This window comes from Cyphomyrmex costatus, unplaced genomic scaffold (assembly GCF_001594065.2).
Source record: "Cyphomyrmex costatus isolate MS0001 unplaced genomic scaffold, Ccosl1.0 scaffold157, whole genome shotgun sequence".
In the NCBI taxonomy this organism is placed as follows: domain Eukaryota; kingdom Metazoa; phylum Arthropoda; class Insecta; order Hymenoptera; family Formicidae; genus Cyphomyrmex; species Cyphomyrmex costatus.
This window is the reverse complement of record NW_017275576.1, coordinates 940790-966375: the sequence shown is the minus strand read 5'-3', so window position 1 is coordinate 966375 and position 25586 is coordinate 940790. Positions and strand designations below refer to the sequence as shown.

General features: G+C 30.4%; 2 protein-coding genes across 4 annotated transcripts in view; one reads left to right on the top strand and one right to left on the bottom strand.

The window, feature by feature from the left end:
• The first annotated feature begins 3075 nt into the window (after positions 1-3075).
• On the top strand, positions 3076-6414 carry LOC108783623 (alpha-tocopherol transfer protein). Of its 2 annotated transcripts, none has more exons than XM_018552233.1 (6): positions 3076-3490; positions 3578-3801; positions 4739-4898; positions 5382-5487; positions 5594-5966; positions 6187-6414. In XM_018552233.1, exons 2-6 carry the CDS (start codon positions 3624-3626, stop codon positions 6258-6260), a joined length of 891 nt encoding a protein of 296 aa, XP_018407735.1. In that variant the 5' UTR covers positions 3076-3490; positions 3578-3623; the 3' UTR covers positions 6261-6414. The 2 variants fall into 2 exon arrangements, with proteins under 2 accessions (XP_018407735.1, XP_018407734.1); XM_018552232.1 differs by having other exon boundaries at positions 3575-3801.
• Positions 6415-9477: 3063 nt separating this feature from the next.
• snu (ABC-type transporter snustorr) overlaps positions 9478-25586 on the bottom strand; it is a 48233-nt gene continuing 32124 nt past the window's right edge. For both annotated transcript variants that reach the window (XM_018552212.1, XM_018552213.1), the window contains exons 2-14: positions 24813-25049; positions 20727-21041; positions 20379-20486; positions 16012-16105; positions 15096-15263; positions 14335-14469; positions 13812-13963; positions 13357-13564; positions 12989-13166; positions 12375-12561; positions 11852-12117; positions 11039-11125; positions 9478-10428 (exon numbers count right to left, since the gene is read on the bottom strand). In XM_018552212.1, the coding sequence (XP_018407714.1) occupies positions 10214-10428; positions 11039-11125; positions 11852-12117; positions 12375-12561; positions 12989-13166; positions 13357-13564; positions 13812-13963; positions 14335-14469; positions 15096-15263; positions 16012-16105; positions 20379-20486; positions 20727-21041; positions 24813-25049 (2350 nt within the window). In that variant the 3' untranslated portion in view covers positions 9478-10213. The remainder of the gene's footprint in view (positions 10429-11038; positions 11126-11851; positions 12118-12374; positions 12562-12988; positions 13167-13356; positions 13565-13811; positions 13964-14334; positions 14470-15095; positions 15264-16011; positions 16106-20378; positions 20487-20726; positions 21042-24812; positions 25050-25586) is intronic.

Sequence of the window (25586 nt, the reverse complement as noted above, 5' to 3'; positions counted from 1 at the left end):
TTAAACTCTTTAAAGCGTCTTTTGAGTGGTCAACTTGTAAAATTCTTTCTTCTGATTGGTTCATCAAACACTTTAAAACATTTGTGACATTGGGCGAGTTTTTTAATTCATCGATTGATCAATCACATGTATGCAGATGCAGCATGTTGCACTTGCGCCATGCGATTGATCAATCGATGAATTAAAAAACGCGCCCTTTGACCACAGTTTAAAATTCAAATTATAACAAAATGCAAATTACAACAAAAGATACAAATATTTTTTTTTATAAAACAACACTTGTCGTCAATAGAGTACGAGTAGATTTGTAAAATATATACCTTGTACTTCAGTTATCAATATCAATAACCGTATATTTGAAATTTAATCACATCTTATCACTAGAAAACAAAACAAGCTACAATCGAATTAAAATAAATATGGTTTTATATTATTCCAAAATAAAAGAAGAGCCTTTGGTATATTTTAATTACAAATGTATATGTATATCCATCATATATATATATATATATATATATATATAGTATATTTATATAAATATCAAAAGTACAAAAGTACAAAAGAATTGCTTTATTAAAGAATATTTGTATTTTAATATATTTTGTAAGAAATTTTATTATTTTTCTAGCTTCTCTGATGCTTTCTAAAATGTGAATAATAAAAAAGATTTCATATTTTTTTATAAAAAAGGTAGTAGAAATTTGTGCCTATAAAATCACATTGTTTTATGCACAGTATTTAATTAATATTTAATAGATTTAGTATTGCCATAATCATAGCTTTTTATCTGAAAGGAATATTTAATCTTTTTATATTTAGATGATTTTCTTATCTTGCGATTTTTGAGAGTTTCTAAATTTGATCTCGAGAAAACTAAAATCAGGATAAGAAACTTTCTCAAGCAGCGATTTGACTTGCCGGAATGGTTCACAAATACAGATCCACTTCAACCGGAGCTGCAGGAGATACTTGATTTGGGGTAACAACCATTAAAATATATAAGAATTTATTGGAGTGCTGAAATTTGTAAGATCATATGGTGAATTATTTTACACTCATGTGTATAAACTAGACTAATATTAAAGCGTGCTTATATGATGTAAATATAATTATTCTATTTTTTATTATTTTATTATTATAAAAGAAAACAACTCATCTTAGATATTAATTATATAATATGATGGTTTAGAATAATTCAGCAAAATTTTATAATTCCTGCATTCTAATTAGAATCGATTTCTTTCGTAAAAATATGAAATTGCAATTCTTTACTTTATTGACTAAATTCAATTATGTTAATTAATTAATTTATATGTGTTAAATGTTTTAAGTTAAAAGTTTTACCAATTTAATCACAATGAGAATTGATAGATTGTAATAGATATTTTTTATTTTTTATGTATTTACTTTTACTTGTTTTGCATAATATATGTATACAGAATACTTTACAAGTTGCAACTTTATTTTTAACGAAAAATTGCTTATATTTGCAGACAGATTTATGTAAATACACATATATGTATATTTAGAAAGAATATTTTATTAAGAACTTCCAAAGACTCTCTTATAAGATGTACATTATTGTAAAAATAAAATATGTACGAGTATATTTAATTTTTTAAAAAATTTGAAATTCTTTGTTTACATTTAGCACGCTTTTACCCCTACGGAAACCAGACAATCAAGGAAGAATAATTTATATTGTGCGCGGCACAGTGCATGATCCAAGAATACACAAAATATCAAATATATTCAAGGTAAAAATAAAAACAATATGTAATAGTTTCAACAATATTATATAGATATATTTTAATTCTCGTTGTTTCTCGATGGACGATTTTTTAGATCAGTAGGATGGCGATGGATATAGCGATGAAATATTATCCCGTAGGATCTGTGTATGGCTATATGATATTCTCAGATGTCTCTAATATAACTTTAGGTCATATTACTCAACTCCGACCTTATGTAATAATGAATTATGTCCGTGCGATGCAAAACTGCTATCCAGGGAGGATCCAGTCGATGACCATATTTAATGCCCCGGTAATCTTCGATATTGTTACACGAATTTTCAAAACTTTCATGACGCAGAAGTTGAAAAGTAGATTTAATGTCTACTCATCGCAGAACTGTTTCAAGGATATTCCAGCTAACATCTTACCCGTCGAATATGGCGGCACTGATGGTACAATCCAGGAATTAACTGGTAATTGCGAATATATAATTTATATATAATGTATATAATTTAATTTAATGTATATGTAATACAAACATTTACTTTTGCAGATTATTGGAAGAAATTGATCGAGGAAAATCGCGAATGGCTACTTACAGATGATAATAACGATAAAATCACTATTTTAAGGCGGTAGATTTAAGAACGATAAAAGGTTTGGTTGTAGCATTCAATTGAATATGTATTGTTATCGGTTATCTCTTTTTGTTTTGTCAGTTTAAAAAAAAGTATTATTTTTCCTCTTTATAGAAAAATCATAATTTTGTATCAGTGACTTAACGTAAAAAACTAATGCAGTATCGAATTTCTAATGAAGAAACTTCTACTTTTAGTCAGTAGATCATATTTTTAAATTTTGTTAAAATTTACTGTGTATTCTTAGGACATAATGTCTATTTAATTTCTTTCATTATTCATTTATTCCTGCGAATACATTTTAATCGATCTGTTTTGCATTTAATGTATAACCGAAAGACGATTATAGATATATAATATAATATATGTATAAACAATAATAATATGTAACTAACTTTATATAAAGTTTGTATTTATATTTGTTTGTACAATACTATATATCTGAATTTTAATACGATGCTTGATGTAAAAATTTTAGCCTGTAATCTTTTTTTATTGAATATTTAATACATCTTCTAGAGGATGATAATAATTACGTAATAGTTATTTTCAGTTAACTGAAAATAATTGATTGCTACAGTAGCAGCGCAAATCTTTAATATTAAACATTTATAATACATAACGGTTTCATTCTAAGTTAATTACAATTCTAAAACGCTACAATAATTAGAATAATTACTATAAATAGTTGTCGCGTTTTATTTCAATTTTATATTAGGTTGCGAAGAAAATTAATTGTTTTTTTTTATCCTTTCGAGAATGAGTACCACTGGACTAATAATAATACTCGAACGTGCACTGCCTGCTATGATTCATACTGAGAATCAGCAGATTACGAAATGGTTAAAAAGAGACAGACAACCCACACACCAAGTTATCTCTTCCTCGCAGAGTGATTAAACAGAGACAGATGGTCCTTTGTCGTAATACTATCTTATTCTCGGTTTTTATTTACGGACATAACATGACAGTGCACGTTCAATCATTAGAGTTGATGAATATTAAATATTCATTAAGTTAATCAAACCAGATCTATCATTACGTACTGCAGATGGCGCAATATCTGATTATTGAAGTTGTTAATGAGAAATTATTCCAAAGAGCAGATTCCAAAGAGTACGTACTTGTTCATCAAATTGTTTGCAGATCGCACATTGCGCGTTGCAATATTGTTCGTTCACGGTGAGTTTTTACAACCAGCAGATACGAGTCCCTTCGTGGATGAGGCTTTGCGTTCATTATCATCGCGATGGCGAGTAACTACAGTGATGACAGCGTCGTGCATCAGGCTAGGCAAGAACTGACAAGTGAGGATAAAGAATACGCAGCGGTATATTTAAACGAAACCGACGAGACTAGAGAGAACATCGTCACGGAAATCAAATGCTGGATCGAGGAGAGCGACGATTTGCGCGCAAGAAAAATTGGTAAAAATGATACAGATCATAATATATGGTTGAAGCATCGCTAGATTTTTTGAAATTACGATTTATTAATTCGGAATAATAAAATTACATTCAATCGAGACCGATGTTACGTCTAATACTTAGTTCATTGAATTAATTAAGGGATATAATCCATTTTTTAATTGCCTTTATATTTAATAGAGGAAGTAAAAAAAGTTTCTGTATTTTATTGTCATTTTAGTAACTAAAATGTTTATAGATATAGATGATCATATTACGTAAAATGTTACTTTCTTTACACATATTCTGTAAAAATCAATTAAAGTAAGAAAACGCTAAAATGATAAGATTGCAAAATCTCAGAGTGTTATAAACAATAAGTTTAATTAAACATTATGAATAGGATTTACGCGATTGGGATTAAAATTTTACACATCCAATAATTTCTATTCAACACTGATCTTAAACTTTTTATGTCGATTACATTAAAGTTTTATTATATAGTCATTATAACCAATAAGATTCAAATTTTTAATTTGTTCTTTTATACACTTTCATTATTAGATAAATAAAATTCAGCAATTTAATTGTATATATATGAATGCTATTTTAATAAAAAAATTTGAAACATGTTACGCCTCTGGGTATTAACTGCTCGAGCAAAATAAAATACGATTCCACATTATATAATACATATAACACAATTTTCAAAATGCCCTCTACTATAATAATTTATAATTAAATTCTAAATCATATATTCGCTGAATAAATTAATTTCAATAAATTTCTACTTTTTTCTAGGATATAATAAAATATCTTTTTTTAATATTTTTTGTTAAACAGATAATAGAACAGATATTTTGTTCCAAAAGTTACTCTACTCTATGTATGTATTTATAATAATAGATTTAGTGCTTCAATTGTAGCTTCTTATTTGAAATTCTTAATTTGTACACAGATGATTTCCTTATCCTGCGATTTTTGAGAGTCTGCAAATTTAATCTCGAGAAAACAAAGATCAGGATGCGAAACTATTATAAACAACGATTTTATTTACCAGATTGGTACATGAATAAAGATCCGTTTCGACCGGAACTACAGGAACTGTTTAATTTAGGGTAATTACTATTATTTCATAACATTAATCACATTTTATGAGTTTTTTAATTTTTGTTTTTTTAATTTTTTTTATCTCTCTAGAGACGACATTGTTTTATCTCTAAAACACAAATATTTTTGTTGATTTTATTCAAAAATGTTTTATTAAGACTCTGTATATTTAAAATGTTCTGTGAAGAATATATCTATGTATGCGTGTCCTACCGGAATGTATTGGTGATTAGTTTTTTCTGCCAAGTACAAGTATTATATTTTAGTATTAATAGTTAATACTACATATATTGCATTCTATCTTTAGTTTCTTAAATATAATTAATCTGCTCAGAGATTTCAAATTTATCCCAAATTTGATTTTAAAGTGAATATCGTAAATTTTTGATAAATTTCTTTTCTTTTACATTTTAAGAAGAATATTTTGTTAAATAGCTTAAAAAATATTTTGATTTTTCAAAGTAATTTGAAATATTTATATTCATGTTTAGAGTATTTCTGCCTCTGCGGAAGCCGGATAATCATGGAAGATTGGTTATCATCGTATGTGGTACTCGGCATGATCCAAGGAAACACAAAATTTCAGATATCGCTAAAGTAAAGATTAAAATAGCATAATACTCGAATGTTTTGTGATAGATATGTTGTCACATTCTGAAGTATTTGTAATTTTCGCCTATTGTCTTTATTCCTTTTTTTTTAGATCGGCGTGATGGCGACGGAAATTGCGACGAAGAATTATACCGCAACATCTGTGTATGGCTGTTCAGTGTTCATAGATATAGCCAATCCGACTATGCGACATGTTCTTCAAATGCAACCCCAAATTATAAAGAATTTGGTTCAGACATGGCAGAGTAGCTATCCTATGAGGATACAATTGATTAACATGATTAATGCGCCTAAATATGTCGATATTGTTCTAAAAATTTTTAGAACTTTTATGAATGAAAAAATGAAGAATAGATTGCACGTCTACTCACAAAATGCGATGCATAATTGTTTCAAGGATATACCAGCTAATATTTTACCTGTCGAATATGGAGGCATTGGTGGTACACGTCAGGAATTAGCAAGTAATTATGAAATAAACGGAATGAAACACGCTTATATTATAATAGATGTATGATACGGAATTTCTTGTAAGCAAGTACTGTGTGTCGAAGAAAAAATTAATTTTTTGTAATTAAGATAAGCAATTCTTCAACAACAATTATTAAATGTTTATTGAATAATCATCAATAACATCACTACAGAGGGGCAGAGTTTTGTAACACGAAAAATTTATGTTTACAGAATATTGGAAGAAATTAATAGAGGAAAATAGCGACTGGCTTATGGAAGATGAAAAGGACATTGTTACTGTCTGAAACAGTAATTCCGGCAACAAAACTATATATTCTTAGCACATCCTTGGGTATTTATTATTATATCGAACATAGGTTTCTCTTACACTGTTGCAAATTTTACAAAAATATCTTTTTTTTTCCTTTTTTGCTGCACAGAGAAATCATATTTTATTGATGGCACAATGTATTGTTAATCTGTTTTTCTTTTTGTAAAAGATAATAGGAATTAAAGCGCCATAACGATCAAAGCTGGATCTTTGATGCTTAAATAATTTAATGTAAATTATGTAGGATGTTCCTGCCTACGAAATATAAGATGTGATTTTATACTAAAAGAAACAACTTTCTTTTGCAAAATTGCAAAACTAGTAGTTTTCCAGCAGAGCAGATTGAAATTAACGAATGAGCTTTCTGATCCTTGTGATGCTCAGGGTCGGCGCGTGCTCCTCGTTCACTTTGTATCTAATTCTTAATTAGTATTCATAAGTAATATTTTAAGATACAAATACGGGGCTTTGTTATAATCAGTTACAAGGCTTAAGTCTATACTTAAGACAGTCTTGAATCATAAGAACCAATTGTGAATACTGGATTATGATCTTCTTCCGTATTGTATTACTTAAAAAATGAAAAGGTATTATAGCAGAATAAATTATTGCTTTTATTTTTAGACCTTAGAGACTCTTTGCAGTAATTAGTACATGGAAGTATTAGTATGAAACAATGTCTTTCTTTCAGGTGACGTAATATAAACAATAATATAATAATAATAATAATAATATAAAATCAATAAACTACTTATTTTTAGCAAAGTAACTTTTAATTTCTGTCAAGAATTCACTCTATTTATCTTGAATTTAAAATTTAATCCATTTTATGTTTTCCATTATACATATATGGTATATTTCTGCATGTGTTATTCAGTTTAGAGAGAGAGAGAGAGAAACGACAAAAATATGTTTTTAGTAAATGTTTGGATATTTAATATTGTACTACTTTGTTCGCTGATTTGTATAATTTACTTAAATCAACGCGCAAATTTATACTAATTATATTTATATATTAGGAAAGTTGAATATTGCAAAAATGGATGATAACAACAAGATAATAATTTCGGAGTTGATATGAATCGCAACAGAATTAATATCTGCATATAAATTACATAAAGATAAAGCAATAATATGGGATGAGGGGTAAAAAAAAAGAACAATTCATATTGTGATATATCGACACAATAATAACATTTTTACGAAAAGATACATGTACATATATAAGAATTTCATGCCTCGTTTATATATATATATATATATACACACATATGTATCTATATACTATATAAAATAAAATACACTTTTGTGCAAATACATGTTGTCAAGATTCCTGTTTGCGTACATTTTTGTTAAATTTTATTTCTTTACTAATGATAAATGTCCAATAGCATATAGTTTTTCTTTGACAACAATGATCCGCGGATAAGAATTGCATTTTACGTATCATCACAATAATATACAATTAATATATAATTTATTTATATATAAAAAAATCAATATTATCGTCAAGAATTCTTTATACGTTGCAGCATACATGTATGTAAAATCGCATTGATTTTTTTCTTGGAGTGATTACATCATTTACAATTTTCATCTATCATATACACCACTGAATAACTGCCATATATGGCAAATAACTTTTGTTACATAAATATTATTGTAGTTTATGAGCTGATATTAGGTCATTATGAATTAATAATAAAAATTTTCAATATGATGTAATATATTTTTACTTGTTACAAATCGTCGTATACATACATGATTTATAATAAATAATTTGTAACAAATAAGAATATATAAAAACGCATGTAAAATATATATGTAATATATATCTTTAATTATATATATTATATATATATTTCATTATATATGTAATATTGTATATATATAATAAAATAAAGTCTATAATTATAAGTTTTTTGAATGACGGAACTGTCGCTTTTTGTTTCCGATTGTTTAATCTGCTTTCAATTGCATTGTGAGTTAAATAAAATACGTATGCATGTACTTAAAGTCATGGGCAAGTATAGAATCGCGCTACGAGTATATATATATAATTAACTCTTACCTATTAACTTACTTAAACTTATTAACTACATCCCATTTTAACCCAAGGGATGATATTTATCAGGACCCCTTCACCAGATCTCCAATAAATAGCTTCGTAAAGATGTCACACCCAGACATCTCGTTACGATCGCTAATGAGGATTACGTGTGGTCCAGCGATGGTAACATCACTCATTGTCCACAATACACGTGACAGATTTAATTTTTAATTGCAAACGCGTAAATTCTATTTGTGCTATTCCGAACGTGAATAGGCGCGACCAGGGGGAATAGAATACTGTTCTTAATATTCTTTACGTAAAACACAGTGCTATCAAACGCATTTTTACTTTTCCTATTTTTGACCTCTTTGCCAAATTACTTAAACGATTCTTTGTGAAAAAAAGATTTAAGTACAAATAAGACCCAAATTTATTTGTTCCGGGCGTCACATATCAAAACACTTTATTCTCTGTTTTTTATTTTTTGTTTTCTGTTATTTATTCTCTTTTTTACTGCATAATTGTGTAAAATATTCCAGCTTTTACATAAAAATAATAAAATCAACTTATCTTTATAAATGTTTATGTTAAATTATACTGCAAACATAAATTAATGTTATTAAATCATTCGAAACATTATTGTCTACAATAGTACAATCTTTATATATGATAAACGCTTTTTCTTATCAGAGAACACGATAGTGTTTCGGCGCTGAAACAAGTGCAGTGACACTATCGTGTTTCTTTTTGAAGCTAACTTGGGTCGACATAGAGTGTTTTCCATTCAGTGACACAAGTCGATACAAACTTTATTCTATCTTTCTTAACTTCAGAGAGAGAGAGAGTAACAAAGATAGAACGACATTTGTGTCGACCAATAGTCATGTAAATGGAAAACGTCGATTCTATTTCCCTCGATCGTGATTCTCAAGAGATCGATTCAAGGAGAACTCTGGCGATATTCTCGGGCATCCGCATTAATTTTTACAGACGCCAAATACAAATATAATCCCTACAAACAGACGCATGAAGTAAACGCGGCAGTCTCACGCTTATCATCATCGTACGTACAAATGTATACATTTATCGTACATTTATATATTGTACATTTATTTGAAAGTTCCTATAATTATGCATATAAACACACACACACACACACACACGTACACATACGTATAACATATAATAATACACACACGCACATGTACGCGCGATTCATGAGCTTTGAAAACACATTCAGCGCACATAGGAGCATCACATGTATTGGAGGTCCATTCACGGCGGAGAATGCTGCGAGATCGTATCGGCGTTACATTTGGAATTAAAGTCGATTTACCGACTAATGTATCTTCTGTTCTTCATTTCGAAAACTCCAGAAATGCAGCCGGACATCAATTAAACGATGGCAGTTGAATGTAAATTTTTTTTGGGTAGAAAATATCTTTATCGAATATTATGTTTCTAGAAGGAAGGACCTTTCTTGAATCGTGGAACTTTCATGAACGACAAGGTCCAAACAGTTCTCCAAATATCATTTTCGGCTATCAACATTCAATTGCGTCTACAGTCTCCGCTAATTCTGTACGGTTCCTAACTAACGCTCCATTAATTTTAACTCCAGTTATAATACAGTTATAAAACGGATGAACGAAGTAGATCATCTTCGAAGGATCGCTTCGCTTCCGGATGGAAACGCGAGTCCCGAGTTGCGATGTCACATCTGTCGAACGCACGTTCGAACACCAATTTCCGACTGATTCGTTCCTCTTCGGGGAACACTTGCTTCCTGATTGTCTATCCGTTACGAAATGTTCGCAAATCACTATACACCGAATACAGTCTAAACATGAGAGCGAAAATTATGTGAGCAGCTTTTATCCGCGCTTAAATTTCAGCACCAGTAAGCTTATCGTGAGGAACACGACGATCCAGATGATGGTGGATATGTAGCCGTTGTAGACATTCGGCTCTGTGATACTCCAGCCGCGGGTCAGCATAGAACGCAAGGCGGTCGTCGCCATCGTCAGTGGTAGACCTTGCGAGATGTACCGAAGAATCGTCGGCATGCCTTCCACTGGCCATATTACACCTGCAAATATCGGAAAAATCAAGTAAACTTTAAAATAAAGTTCGCCGAATAATCGACTAATATATGTTCTTTTCTTTATTTTATGTTCATTTATTCTCAATTTGATTTAACTTTCACATGTCTGCTTTCAGCAGCAAATTATCAATTTTAATTTTTTCTAATTTTCTCAAGTCTTCTATAAATTTTTTTAAATATTAAATATTAAATTTACACTTATTCAGACAGAGCGAATCAGAGAGTGCAGATTTAGCAAACAGTTCGTGTAGCAATTTGATTAGAGCACGGCGCGCGTGGATATTGGCCGACTTTCACTTCTGGTAGATACAGTAAAGATTTCAACACGTGACATTTAGATCAAAACAACTGCTTACTATAAGAGCGATAAATTCAATTTATCGAAGACAAAATGATTATCATATTTATTTTAGAGTAATATGATATCAAGAGTATTATCTGCAATTCAATCTGATCGATAAGAGCAACATTCCAATTCTCGTACAAATTTTATATAAACGTAATTTTTAGATACACTATAATATTACAAATAAAAACACGAATTTAAAAAATACTATGTCTATCACTTCCACAAGCTTTGTAATGCCATACGTACCGCTGAGAAGAAGCGTAGGATAGAAGCTGCCTAGAGCCAGCTGAATGGCATTTCTTTCAAGTTCGCAAATGGCCGAAATTACGAACCCTGCGAGAAGTAGGGAAATCCAGATTATAATCCTTGTTTTAGAGATATTTGTTGTTATTCAATAATATCAAATATTCAATATTTTTTGCTGCTCGATATAAAAATATCTAATAAAAAATTATGAATAAAATATCGACTAGATATTTTTTAATTATTCATATTCACTATCGATTTTTAGAAATACACTTTAATTTTCAAAACTTTCTTCTTCAAGGGCTTATCTAATCAGACCTTTCACAGCTGTACCATGCATAAAAAATCCATCAATCAATTATCTGAAAGTCGCTTTGTTTAATTTTCTTTTTAGAAAAGTCTATTCGTTATTCAATATACTCAATACAATATTTATTTAGAATGAATATAAGTAATTTTTAAATATCTGAATATATTTGTAGTCGATACTTTGGTTCGATATTGACATGTATACATTAATCTTGTTTTCTAATCGTCGGAATTCGCTTATGCAAAGAGTAAAAAAATAAAAACATCTTATTTGCACTTTTGTAAAAAAGGATTTACATCTTTTTCTCAGAAATTGTAAAAAGTCATTATTAATTTGTCGAACTGTGTTTTTCTTTTTACGTATACATTATGAATAAGGAGGTATACTCAACCAACACAAAGTCTAAAATTATGACAAAAGACGTCTTTAAATCGTCATTTAGACGCAAGAAACATCTTATGATTTTAAACACCTTTTGTTATCTGGATAATATCTCATCTTACCAAAGCACATGCCGCAGAGTCCTTGAAGGATCGTCAGTATGATAACCCAGCCGATGTCACCTTTGCATTCGACGCCAAACACCAGGATCATAAAGATCAACACCAGGGCTGTCTGACCACACATCACTACGAATTGCGTGACCACATGGGAGAATAAGATTTCACCGGGCGATACGCCAGCTACCCAGCTTCGGTCCAGTAGACCCTCCATCCTCTCGATAATTAGCGCCGATGATGTTAACGCAACCGCCAGGAAGAAAACAATACTGTTAATTAAAATCAACTTTGAAAAATTGTGTTATATCATGGGTAAAATTTTTTAAGTGTTTATGCAAACGAAGGAAGGGAGAGGATTAAGTTCATTACTTTTATTAAGTGACTTTAATTTAAAGGTACAAAGATCTTGAATTTTTCAAAAGTGAAGAATATATACAAATTAAAAATCGGATTAAATAAATATTAATTAACTTAAGTATTAATAAATGTTTATATATATAAAAAAATAAAATATTATTGAACTTACGTCAATATTACACCTGGTGCCACAAAGTCCGTGAAGCTGGGCTCATTGGTGCCGTAAATGGGTTCCTTGAATTGAATTGGCACGTCAGCCAGTTTTGTATTCTGTTCACAAGCCGATAAAAGATCCTTGGCAAAATCTCTATACGTATATTGAAGGTTCCTCGCAAGCATCAGGCCCACTTGTTGATCTGAAATTGCGAGATTTCACAGTGTATATATCCAAAGCAAACTGTATTCGAAATGTGGCTATTAACACGTCTATACATAATGTTAATTACATCAATGAGTCAATGCGTTGATAAATATGAATAAGTGTAGTAAATGCCTTAATAAACATATATGTATGGGAAAGAAACACATTCGATTGCCAATTGCTTAGTCACTGCATAAAAAGAAGTGTGATACGAAATGAGTATTACGGCTTTCAAAAATAAGATTCAACAATCAATTTATCAATATAAAAATATATTTCGTTGAAAGTAATAAATAAAAACGTAAAGTGATAAATGATAAATATAAATTCAATACGTGGAATGAATAACATATTTAAGCAACGATTAAGTTTAACGTTTCTAATAAGAATTATTAATTCCTATCCACTGAACAAATATTTACTAGACATATCCAGCCAAACTCTGATTTCGCTTTGATCGAGAGTCTCGTCATCGGAATCTCTTCCTAAGGCCATCCTCGCTACAAGAGCGTCCGTGAAGTTTTCCGTAAAGTATAAAGTGCCCCAAGCTTCACCTTTACGTACGGCGTCCATCGCCGATTCTGGATCCGGATAATACGTCTGTAATAGAAAATAGAACATAGAACAAGAAGCAAAAGTTACGTTTTACGGATAGTTGTAAATCAATTTCTATTTTATTTAGAATTATATTTATTGTCTCGTTCACACTCTTATAATGAATTGCATCACAACAAGTTATGTTGCATTAATATATTATGTAGATTTATTATATAATTTTGTGTAAAAAGACCTTTATCATCGTCTCGTTATCCAGGAAGTTGAGATACCGACAACTGAGAAACGTGAAACTACAGTTCGTCGAAACGGGACACGACATATTCTCGTAAGACATCTCATGATTCACTATGGCCAGTTTCAGTCCCGTAGGATCTCTCCCAATCGCCAGACAAAAGAGGATCACTTGCATCACCGGCAAGGCAAAGATAAACAGCATCACACTATGCGAAAATAAATTGTTTCGTAAGACATTAATATTATACATTAATATATTTTTTCGGTAACATATTCAAGCAACTGCTTGTTTCTTGTCTTAAATTTTGTTAATTTATTTAATTTATTTATATATAATATGTGTAAATGATACATCTTTTAATAGGAATTTCAACGAAAAAAAGAAACAATAGAGTATGTATGAAAACTTCAGTATTAATTGTTACGCTAATAATTGTTATGTTGGAAACGTACCCGATGTTTCTCCACATACGCAAGAAGTTTTTCTGCAGAAGCGCTTTGATTTTACCCCAACTGGTGATCTTATAACAGTCTGTGAAGTCGCCGCAATCGTCGCATTCCAGGACAGAACTGGCTTTCGCACCTGGCAGTGATTTGCCATTAATCTGTTTCACGAAATCGTTATTTATATTAAAATGATTATAGATAAAGTTATGATTAACTATAATTTAACAATAGTAATTTAGAGTTTTATTTATAGTTCTATAATTTTTTTATGTTTCTTGGTCAAAAACTGCGATGCATGTCTTTTTTAAAAACAACTGATATAACTAATAAAAAGAAAAATAACAAATTTAAATTTGTAATCTATTGTATAATTTCATTTCTATACGTTGAAGTGTAAGGATCATTAAATTGACTTTAATAAATTGCAACAACATAAGGATTTGCATGCCTGGAGCAAAAACAAAAGAAGAAGCGCATGTGTCGACTTTAAGTGGATTTAATCCTCTGTGCACCTGAAATAATCTCTTACATCATAATGATTTGCTATTCCATTGGTAGAGTCGTATATCAGGACCTCTTTGCTTTGGTGGAAGTTGAGACCGACAACACCGGACTCCTCAGTCACGTACACTGGCTCATCTTTTTTCCCCCAGTTTAAAGAAGCCTGTGTGTAAAGACAAAGAAGCGTGTGGCTGGTGGCAATAACACGTGAGGCGACATTTAATTAATGCAAATAAGATAATACAAGATTTGCTACGGAACGAACAAATAATTTTTTGCTTGAATACATGTATTGATCATACAGTTAATCAATTATCTGCAATTAATTAGACAAAATAAAATATTGAATATAAGATAACAATATAACCTAATATGCTTTATATGAGTGTTTTATCTACATTGAAGTATAATATGATATAATAAAAATTAAAACAATGGAAATAAAAATTCAGAAATACGATAAAAATTAAGAAATAAAAAAGAAATTTTAAGAACTAAAAATTAAAAAATTATTATTCAAAAATATGATAACCGTGTGACGACATACCGATAATTACAAAATATTTTAACAGATAATATAATAATACTATTGTATAAATGATAATTACCTTATCATACAATAAAGACAACAATCCAATTACTATCAGCCATAATTTGATTGCCTCTTACGTACATTGTGCAAAGTGCCAAATTTGTGATTCTTAAATTTACACAAAAATTCCGGAACAATACACGAATAAAAATAAAAAAAAAAAAAAGAAAAATGGTTTTCTGAACTTTTTCGCTCACCAAGCTGATGTTGTTAGAGATATTCAACTCTGTTGTAGGTTGAGCGTACTGCCCCTGCTTTCTGGACAGCTTCAAAAAGACCTCTTCGAGGGAGGCGCAGTTATACATTTGCAATAGAGTTCTAGGCGCCTCCTCAGCTAATAATCGACCGCTCCTCATCAAACCGATCTGTTAATAGAACAGATTATTTATCTATTATTGTTTTTATCATATTCATGATTAATAGTAGGTCGACTGTATTGGAGATGTGAATTTACGATTTAGATCTCAAGACACAAATCCATAGCATGTACTAGAAGTTTCCATAAAAAACACATTTATTTATTTTTCCAATTTTATTATCTGAGCAATTTTATCAGTCAAACTAATTTATTACATTTTTTAGAGTCTCCGATTTAATTGGAAATTTTAAGTTGGAAAATAATAATAAATCGAATAAATCTTCGTCGAAAAAGGAAATCTTTCAGGACGACGAAAGCGCCAAACATTCTGATGTTATTTATTGTGAGATACGCGTAAATTGCCGGTAAAAAATCGAGATCAGTAGGTCTACACTATAATTTGTGCCTGGCGTAATATGCAGGCGGAATAACCAACCAATGGCATGGTAATGACATGCAATCGGCCAACAGACGTCAATCGTTAGTAAGATTTTTTATTAATGCGGCGCGATTTACATCGATCGAGGTTGTTATGCCGATTTATTTATTAATTGTTTTTCCGATATATAAACTTAAATATTTTCATTAACCTGGTCTAATTTACATTTTATCGTCATTTCAATTTTTAATGTGTGAACAGGAGAAAATCCTAGTCATCTCCAGATTAGAATTAATCAATGTTGACAAAATGATGTCTATACGTAAAGATATCTATAAGTAAAGAAGAATGTCTTATAAGTAAAGAACGATATTACCGTATGTGCTTGTCGGGCTTCTTCGATGTAGTGAGTCGTTATAATAACCGTTTTGTTACCATCTTTGGTAATTTGAACCAAGTGGTTCCATATGCTGAAAAATAAAAAAGCACGAGGCATGTCTTAATTATGCACATTTTTTTCAGTATATATTTACATATTTAAAAAAAAAATATATATATAAGGAAGAAGATAAACTGTATATAAATGTCTGATTAAAAGAGAAATTAAATAAAACTACTTGTAATAAAAAATATAATAGAATAAAATGTACAACAACATATGCAACTATTATTTTGCAATTACTAACGACATATTTTTGCAGTAGCGAATCACGATGGATTCCGATTAGTTGTTCCTGATTATTCTAATTGAAGGGGAGGGGGGAGGATTCATGCAATCATCATTGCAACGTGATGCGTACGTGTGCATATACACATAAAACTCATGTATTATTTATGCAGTATATCGCGCTCGCAGTGAGTCTTGCATGACTTCTTAACTTTCCTGGCACCTTGAACCTTATAACATCAGACTAAAAAACATTAGAACTTTTTCATATGTAGTAAGCAAAGGATGCATTATCGTGCCATACATAAAGAACGTGACGTGATCTTGCAGAATCGTGTTTGAAAGCGAGGATTCACTTTTCGCCAACAGGCTAATTTTTCGAGCTAAACTGCTGCGATACATGCACAATGTTGAGATCAGTCATCAATTTATAAAACTAGACCGTAACAAAGTAAAAGTCGAAAGTCGCTGTGCTCAATGTAGACACGACGTTTAAATTACTATATTATATATATTTTAGAAAATATATATGGGGTATATCACGATAAAACATTGTAGGTACAAACAATAACTTTGTGAATAATGAAGATAAAAATATGTTTAAAAATGCAAAATGGAGCTTAAAGTATCCCTTTAAGAAATTTGAATGAGATTTGTACTAGGCCATTATTTTCAAAATGTCAGATGACGAAGTGAAAAAATGAAAAATTGATAAAGAAGTTCCGAGATTGCCACAATTAATGTATGAAATTTGGTAAATTTTTCTTAATTTTTCAGTGTACCGCTTTTTTTGCAAGTGACTGCATTTTAGAAAAACTTTTATTAACTGTTTCACGCAAAAGAATAATTTATTTAAATACATATATATATTATATAAAATTAATATATTAAGTGATAATAAGAAAAAAGCATTTTACACGGAATATGAATTTTTCAGTAATTAATTTACTTTGTAAAGTTTAATATATCTAACATTATTACACATACCAGTATATTAACGTTATAGTCTAAAGATAATTAAAAACCGAGTATAAAAATTAATGAATCATAAAAAATTCGATACGCTACGCAGTTAATATAACCCAACGTGTGTCAGAAATTTAATCATCATCTCAACAAAGTGAGATAATTGATGATTGATTAACGTATAAATTGCAACATATTTTTAAAGTAGACTATTCCAAAATACGATTAAATTAAAAGTGAGCTATGATTTCTATAATATTCTCCTAGAAAGTGATCGAATCCATAAACATTTCGTGAGACAATTTTGTGCGATTAAAGAGTGAGAAAAATAAGCTGAGACGATCGTAACAAAGTTGCAAACTTTCTCAGATAATGAACAAAGCGCTTAAAGCTTTTGCTCTCAGATACAATATTTCTTTTTTAATTCTTCTGTTTGTAAAATTTATTTATCTTAGCAGATCTAGAAAAAGAGAGGCAATTATCATAAAATAAATTTAAAATGTATTATAAGACATTAATAAAATTGTCTCTCACAAATACCTAACTCAGCATATAACGATTTCTAACTACATGTATTATTTCTGTTTCATTTGCGTCACGTATGAATGTGGTCGCGAAAACACATGGGAAATTCTCTATTATGCACCGGGGAATTTTATATTAGTGGAAGCAAAACGCAGAAGATGATAACAACATAGTAATTACAGTAATTGATTTCCTGTTGTAAAAGTAGGATGTTATTGTAGAAAGCATCTCGGTTAATCATCCGCTTTACTTGTTTCGCAAATGAAAGCGATCATTTTTCTCTTGAATGAACAAACTTGGTTCCTTTGCACAGTCCAAGATAAAACATCATGTAAAAATAGATTTTGCTTTTGTCCTTAATAATTTCCAATATTTATATAGATTAGTTCAAAATAAATCTATTTTGATATATTACATTTCGCTTTATTTGTGCCTGATATTATTTAAATATTTATAAGCTAACAGCCTCGTATAATTGTATAGATTAACATAAATATATTTATGAGGAGTGATAATGTTATTACTCAAAACTCCTTATAAATATATTATATCTATGTTTTAAAATATTTCAATAAAACATTTATTAAATTTAAATATTCAAAACTAAGAATCGTATATATATTCTTAATAGAATTTAAATCAACCAATATTATTTATTTTAAAGGTCGAAGTTAACCATGCAAAGACAAAATGCTTTGAGTTTCTATAAGCTTAAGCATTAAGAAAATCGTAAATTTATCAATACACTGTTATGCAGGAAATGTAAAGTTTTTAAAAGTTACAAGTTGCAGTTACTCGTTATCGAGTAGAAAAAGTAACTAGTTACCGTTACTACTATAATTACCGATCTTTAGAAGTAATTTGTTATAGTTACCGTTACTTGAAAAAGTAACACGCTTCATTACTTTTTGTGTTATTTTTCCTTTTTAAAATCAGTCTAAAAATTGTACTCTTGTAATATTTTTATTTAAACGTTAATAAAAGCAGTGTATAATAATAACATTTTAGCTTTATTTTTTAGTTTTTTCTTAAAAACATAGTTTTACAATTCTGAAACCTGTAAAATATGAGGCAAATTGAGATATTTATTCGATATATTATGTAGAAGTGTAAAATAATTTCTATCGAACCATGTTCAATCGTATGCCAAAAGTAACGATAAAAGTAAAATTCGTTATCGTTATCAAAAATATGTAACTACGTTACAGTAACTGAAAAAAAGTAATGTAGTTATTAGTAAAGTTACCCAAAAGTAACTTGTAACTGTAACTTCATTTTACAAGTAACAAGACTTCCATTCTCTGCTGCTTTGTTTCTGCGAAATTCTATGATATGTGTAACGTAAAACTATAACTAAATATATACTATAACTCGTTATAGCGCGTTTTGAATTTAAGTTCACGTTATTCATTTCGTATTATGTAGCTGCATTTAATAACAAATAGAAAGAGGCCGCGCAGGAGAAACTATAAGAAGCACGTTCCATAAGTTTAATTTTATTTTTCGTCATTCGTCGCCTAAGTCCGCGCGGGTGATTACTTTCACTTAAGTCAAGCTTAAAGCGTGACTTACAGATTCAGTGCAATGGTGACAAATCTGCTGGTACGCACGACTTAATCTCGATATTATATTTAGATTTTCAATGAAAGTGCGAATAGGAATTCCCGTCACTCTCGAATTCACTCTTTCCTTCCTTATTTTGTTTTTGCCTTAGTCAAGAATAACTATAAAATAACGAAGTCATTGAGGATCTTTTAAAAAAATCTTCACATTTAACAGAGATTTCTATAGTGCGCTGTTTATAATAATATTAAATATCCTCATATGCCTGTCACTAATATTTTAACATATGTTGTCATGTTGCCATTTGTTTTTCTTTTTGTTACAAATAACACTTGATGACAACAAATGCATTTATGTTGCAATCACAAATCAGTTCGGAGAAGCAAACTAATATCAACAAAGTGCTATCAGTTTGCTGTAGTCTAATGTCGAACCCATAAGACACATAATGACGAAGCACTTTGTCTTGAGTTTCTAGAAATGAATTGCTTTGACAGTTGACGGCAACTTCACAAACTATCTGGCTTATCTGGATAGAAATACATATTATGTGGCATTTTTTATTAAGAATTGGTAACAATAATATTAATTTATTGAACAAAAATATTTAGAAAATAGTTATGTTAATATTAGATACTTTGCCTTTTGTAAGTGCGGCATATTAAAATATTTATAACCTGTTCGAGCATTTCGTGTGTGGCTTACCTACTTATTCCAATTTACAAATTTAATAAAGTTGTTATAGTGATATTGAATTTATTATATGCATGTTATTATTGATTATGCCACTAACGTCAAATATATGCATTTAATGACTGGCAACAGCAGGAAATTAATTCAACACGAGTCGCAATTTACCACGATAACTAATTGCGCTAATTTTAAGGATGATTATTGACTACGTGTATACCTCGTGTAAATGAAAGTCAGTTATTAATACTGCAAACTGCGTATAATAGTTGTGTGAGACATGATGCGCTTTTGCAACTGAAATTTATTTAATGTAAAAGTATATCACGCACCTTTGTCTTAACAGTGGATCCACACCTACAGTTGGCTCATCCAAGATCAGTAATTCTGGATCATGCATGAGAGCTACTGCAAAAGATACTCTCCTTTGTTGACCGCCACTAGCATGAAAAAAATTTGATATTAACTTATTAATAATGTTCAGCAAGAATTTTATTATTCATTTTTAAATTAAATGGAAATCTTGAATATGTATCGCGCAAAGACTGACAAATTTTTACAAAACTATGTATTTACGAATTTGATTCGAGATTTTGTTACTGTAGTTGCATGTTAATGTAATTTGATATTAACCGAAGAACATTTTCGCTTGCGTCATCGCGAATGTGAAAAATCTATACCTGAGATTCTTCACTAAACGATTCTGCGAAGGCAGATCAAGAAACTGCAGCAAGAAACGCAACCTCTCGACGATCTCGGCCGTGCACATTCCGAATATCCAGCCGAAGTACATCATGGTCTCGCGGATGGTAAATTCGCCGTAGAGAGCGATCTCCTGTGGCATATAGCCAACCCTTTTTCCAGGCACCCCGGAGCCCTTTGTCCCGGGTTTGCCACCCAGCACCCAGATCTCTCCTGAATTTAATCTCCTCCGGCCGACAATGCAAGATAGCAGGGTTGTTTTGCCGCATCCACTAGCACCCAGCAGACCATATCTAATGCAAATAACTTGCAATTTATTGCACAACCATCATCAGCATTCGTGAAATCGGAATCAGAATGAATAATTCGCTTTATTAAGAACGAACAGTGATACGCTAACGAATCTATATAGAAAGAACGATTTTGCTGAAGTATCTACAAATTTAGGTAAATATAGATTTGAAAATAATTTTGTTAGACCATCAAAAAATTATATACGAATATCCGATAAGCAATGTTACAAATTCTTTAAAATTTTTAAAGTAAATCTCACTTTTATAGATTGAAAATTAAGCCACTCTTTCTCAAGACTGGCTTAATTTTCACTCTATAGAGTGTGATTTTACTCCAAAGAATTTAGAGAGAATAGCTTAACATTAGAACAATTATTTTGCGCATTCTACGTAATTATTTTAATGATCTAACAAAATTATTTTCAAATTTGTATCTAATTATATTTTTGATACTTCAGCAAAACTAATTTTTCTGTGTAAATTTTGTTTTAACGAATGGCACAAAAATAATAATAAATTAGTAGAAAATATCTTAATAGCTTAAAATTTTGCTAAATAAGAAATACACTTGAATCTCAGGACATCCGACCAATATTTACATAAAACAAATTAAACTGACGAAAAAAGTTTGTGTGTGTACATTACAGAAGCTTTAGCCTTCAAGACCGTCTCTGGATGAATAGACAAATTAATCACTTCATTTACATTTGCAATTTTCATCAGAATGCTAAGAACGAAAGCGTAGTTAGCCAACTTGAATCGTGGTCCTTGAAATCCAAGCAAATACAAGCTCTCAGGGATTATTCGTAACTATAACACGTAGCAGTTTCACCGGAAATCGAACGACGCAGTTGTTTACTGACTGATAAGCGGTCGCGCAGGAGTCTTTCGTCAGACGGAACAAAACAATTATCGCAGCCATCACGAAGTGCATGTGGTTTGTCAAAAAAAAAACAACAATTCAGTAGTATAATAAATCGAATGAATAATTAAATTTAAATAACATTGATGGGATCAGCTAAAGGCTGAACGCGAACGTGACGTAATCCGTGACGAGGCGAGACTGAAAACATGGGACTTCGTATTAAAGTGAATAATAAAGAAATTTTTATTGATTAGTCATTATATCTTTTTCTTTAATGCATTTCACGTCAGCGTTTGTCTATTCCTGACATTTGTTCTCAAATATAGATTCTTGATCAATAAAAGGTGCATTCCAAAGGTTCTACTTGAAGCCCGCAACAATCATGAGTATTATTTGTCCTTGTTTAACAATCGATGAATAAAAAAAGGAAATGATTCTTAAAGCGTTGCAAAAGTCAAGTAGAACGCACACAAAGGCTGATTAATTGTTAAGTAAAGAATTGGCTGATACTTGCATTATGAACATTAATCATAATAATCTACTTTTTGTTGTTTGGAAATTTCACACAAAAGCAGATTAGATTTACATTATACAGTAATTAATCAGAATGAATAATATGATTTTATTACAAAAAAAATCGTTACGTTTCCAATGCAATCAAAACAAGATAAGTTTTTTCGATGCTAGCGTATTAAGCGAATATGTAATTAATAGGCGATTTACCATACAAATTTGACTGAAGTTTTATATAAACATTTATTATTGTGAAATAGTAATATTCTCATAATCATAATTTGTATAAAAAATATAATATGTAGTTATGCATAATAGCAAAAAAATTATTATAATTGAATAAAAGCATATAGAAAACAGAAATGTAAAAAAAACAGAACAGTTCTCTTTGTAATATTTTTTACAAATCTAGTTTTTGTATTGTAAATGAAGAATATTCTCATCTGTAAAGTGTTAATTATCTACGACTATGTGTGTGTGTAAAACAAGATGTCCTCGATTAACGTCTAAATTTTTTTAAACACGCATAATATGATTTCATCGAAAAAAAGATTCATTTAAATAACAAATTAATATATAAATTGTAATAAAACCAAAAATGAATTATTTAACAATTTCATCAAATTCTGTACATATGTTTATGTTGGAACATAAATATTAGTCGGAAAATATGGAAAATCAAAAAAATAATATAGAAGGAAGATTTTTTCCTATAAGCACAATATTTTGAATATATGTAAATGTCAGCACATTTTTAACGTACATTGTAAAAAAGAAAATGTTAATTTTAATTCAAAGACGTTGAGTGAGTTTCTGAGACGTGCAAAAATGTTTAATTTTAACATTTTTGCATGTCTCAGAAAATCCACCTAACGTCTTCGAGTTAAAATTAATATTTAATTTTTTTCAGTGTATTATTGCATGTAAGTAAATGTTAAATTGTTTGATAAATATTGACTACATTCTCTAGGAGCGCGCTATCAACGCTATTACGTCGTTTTGTCCTTGTTTTATGTCTAATAAACGATAAAAGTATAATATAACATAATAGTACAGATAACACACATTCCTTGAATACAGTCATTGCATTTCGTCCCAATTCTTAGTACGACGCAAAAGTTGTATTATTATGTTTTTAGCTTAATTCGTAAGCTTTGTGTTTTCGCAATGCGTATACACAGTTCTGGTTTCTGGCACAATTTGACAAAAAAAAAATGGTCGTACAACTCAAGATGCATAATTTACACTAAATTGTTGTTTCAACTTTATGGCGATTAACACAAAGAATAATTAATCATGTATCTCGATCGCATAGCGATTACGAAACGTGTACCGAAATGATTATAATGGATATTATCTATTTTAAGTGTTTCAATTTCCTGATAGCTACGTAGTGTGCATTGTTGTTTCGCATTATGAAATAACTATCGGGATATATCCTTATCGCAAATCAGAATCTCGTAATTTAAGCCATGCATTTACCGCGGATGAAGGATCGCGTTAATTAATTGCGCACAGTGCAGGATTAGTCGTTATAATAAATGGTTCGTTAAAATAGAAAACGAGTTTCTCACGTCGCTTTCTCGATGTAACACATTAGGCAGAGAGGCATAAACACGTACAATTTTTCGCGATTTTGATCATTATTACGTGAGGAAAGGTTTAAGATCAGGAAGTTAGGCAATATCTTGATGGCAACAAAAAAATTATAGCAATATTAAACATACACGTAGTAGAGAAATAAAAGAAGCTGTATTATTACGATTACTATTATTTCGTTGTTGTTATCCTGCGCGCTTAAAAAGAATTTACATTGAACATTAGTATCTAGTAAAATTATCAAGTGGAGTATATTAAATGTCAAATTTCCACCAATTTTTCAAATATTTGTTTCAACTACATTAGTTTTATTGTTAGTATATATTATTTAAAATACACTTTAATGGTTTCTCTCTCTCTCTCTCTCTCTCTCTCTCTCTCTCTCTCTCTCTCTCTCTCTCTCTCTTGAACAATAATATTAAAACTAAATAATTCAAATTACAAAATTCTACCATATCCTTCTTATTCATTAGATTTATCATCTACAGATTACCATATTTTTAAATATTTTCTAAAAAGTAAAACTTTTGAATAAAGACGATGCCAAAAGAGCTATAAAACAACCTATCGATTCTAAAAAAAAAATACAGATCTTATAAAAAATGGCATTTATTGCAAAATAGTTAGGAGAAATGTATTAATATCAATAGAACCTATTTTGATTAAATAAACCATCCTTTTTGAAAGATGTTTATAATGTTTCAATTATTTATTTTAAAAAATCAACATTTTTTTATAGGCACCAATCTAATATATTTTGCAGGATCTTTATTAAGTAATCATAGAGTACTTACATCGAGCCCTTAGCCACTGTCATGCTGAGGTTCTGTATGACATGGTTCGGATTCTTGCTGCTGCCGTAAATCTTGAAAGCATGCCTGACGCTGACAGCCTGCTGACGATTCCAGGTGGGGTTGTTCAATCCCGGCGTCGCTAGCACGGGGTTGCTCGACGTCACCGTCGCCAGGTCCATGCTATCCCCGTTGTTGCTCTGCATCGTTGTCGCGTTTGCGGCACCCGCACCTCCGTCGCTGTAAACGAAAGCGTCGGTGACGGTAATGAGAAAGTAACAGTGAATTACGGCGGAATAACGCCAATATCTTGTATTGCGGTCTTGTACGATAGTGATTCGGCAGAGATCTCTCTTTGTGTCGGCGTATCGCAAGGTACTTGCAGCGTGTAGTTTCAAATCGCGGTGCAGAACCTCACAACATCAAGGCGTTAATTGCAATGTGCTCTAAGGGCGGGTTCACACCTTGACGGAAAAGCAGAATGCGGAAAAGCAGTAGCCAATCAAGTAGTCGACTTTCTGTTAGATTTGTACTTTTTACTACCAGGACGAGTTCTGATCGGTTAACTGCTCTTCCGCTTTCCGCTTTTCCGTCAAGGTGTAAACCCGCCCTAAGAGTGAATTATATTGCGTTACTTTTTCCGTGAATAAAAGATGTGTAACAAAGATATGATTGAAAAACGGACTATGTAAATTTTTCTTATTTCAAGTGTTTTCTAATTTCGTTGAAAATGATGAAAGTACTTTTCTGAAATCTAACTAAAGATATGATGAAGAT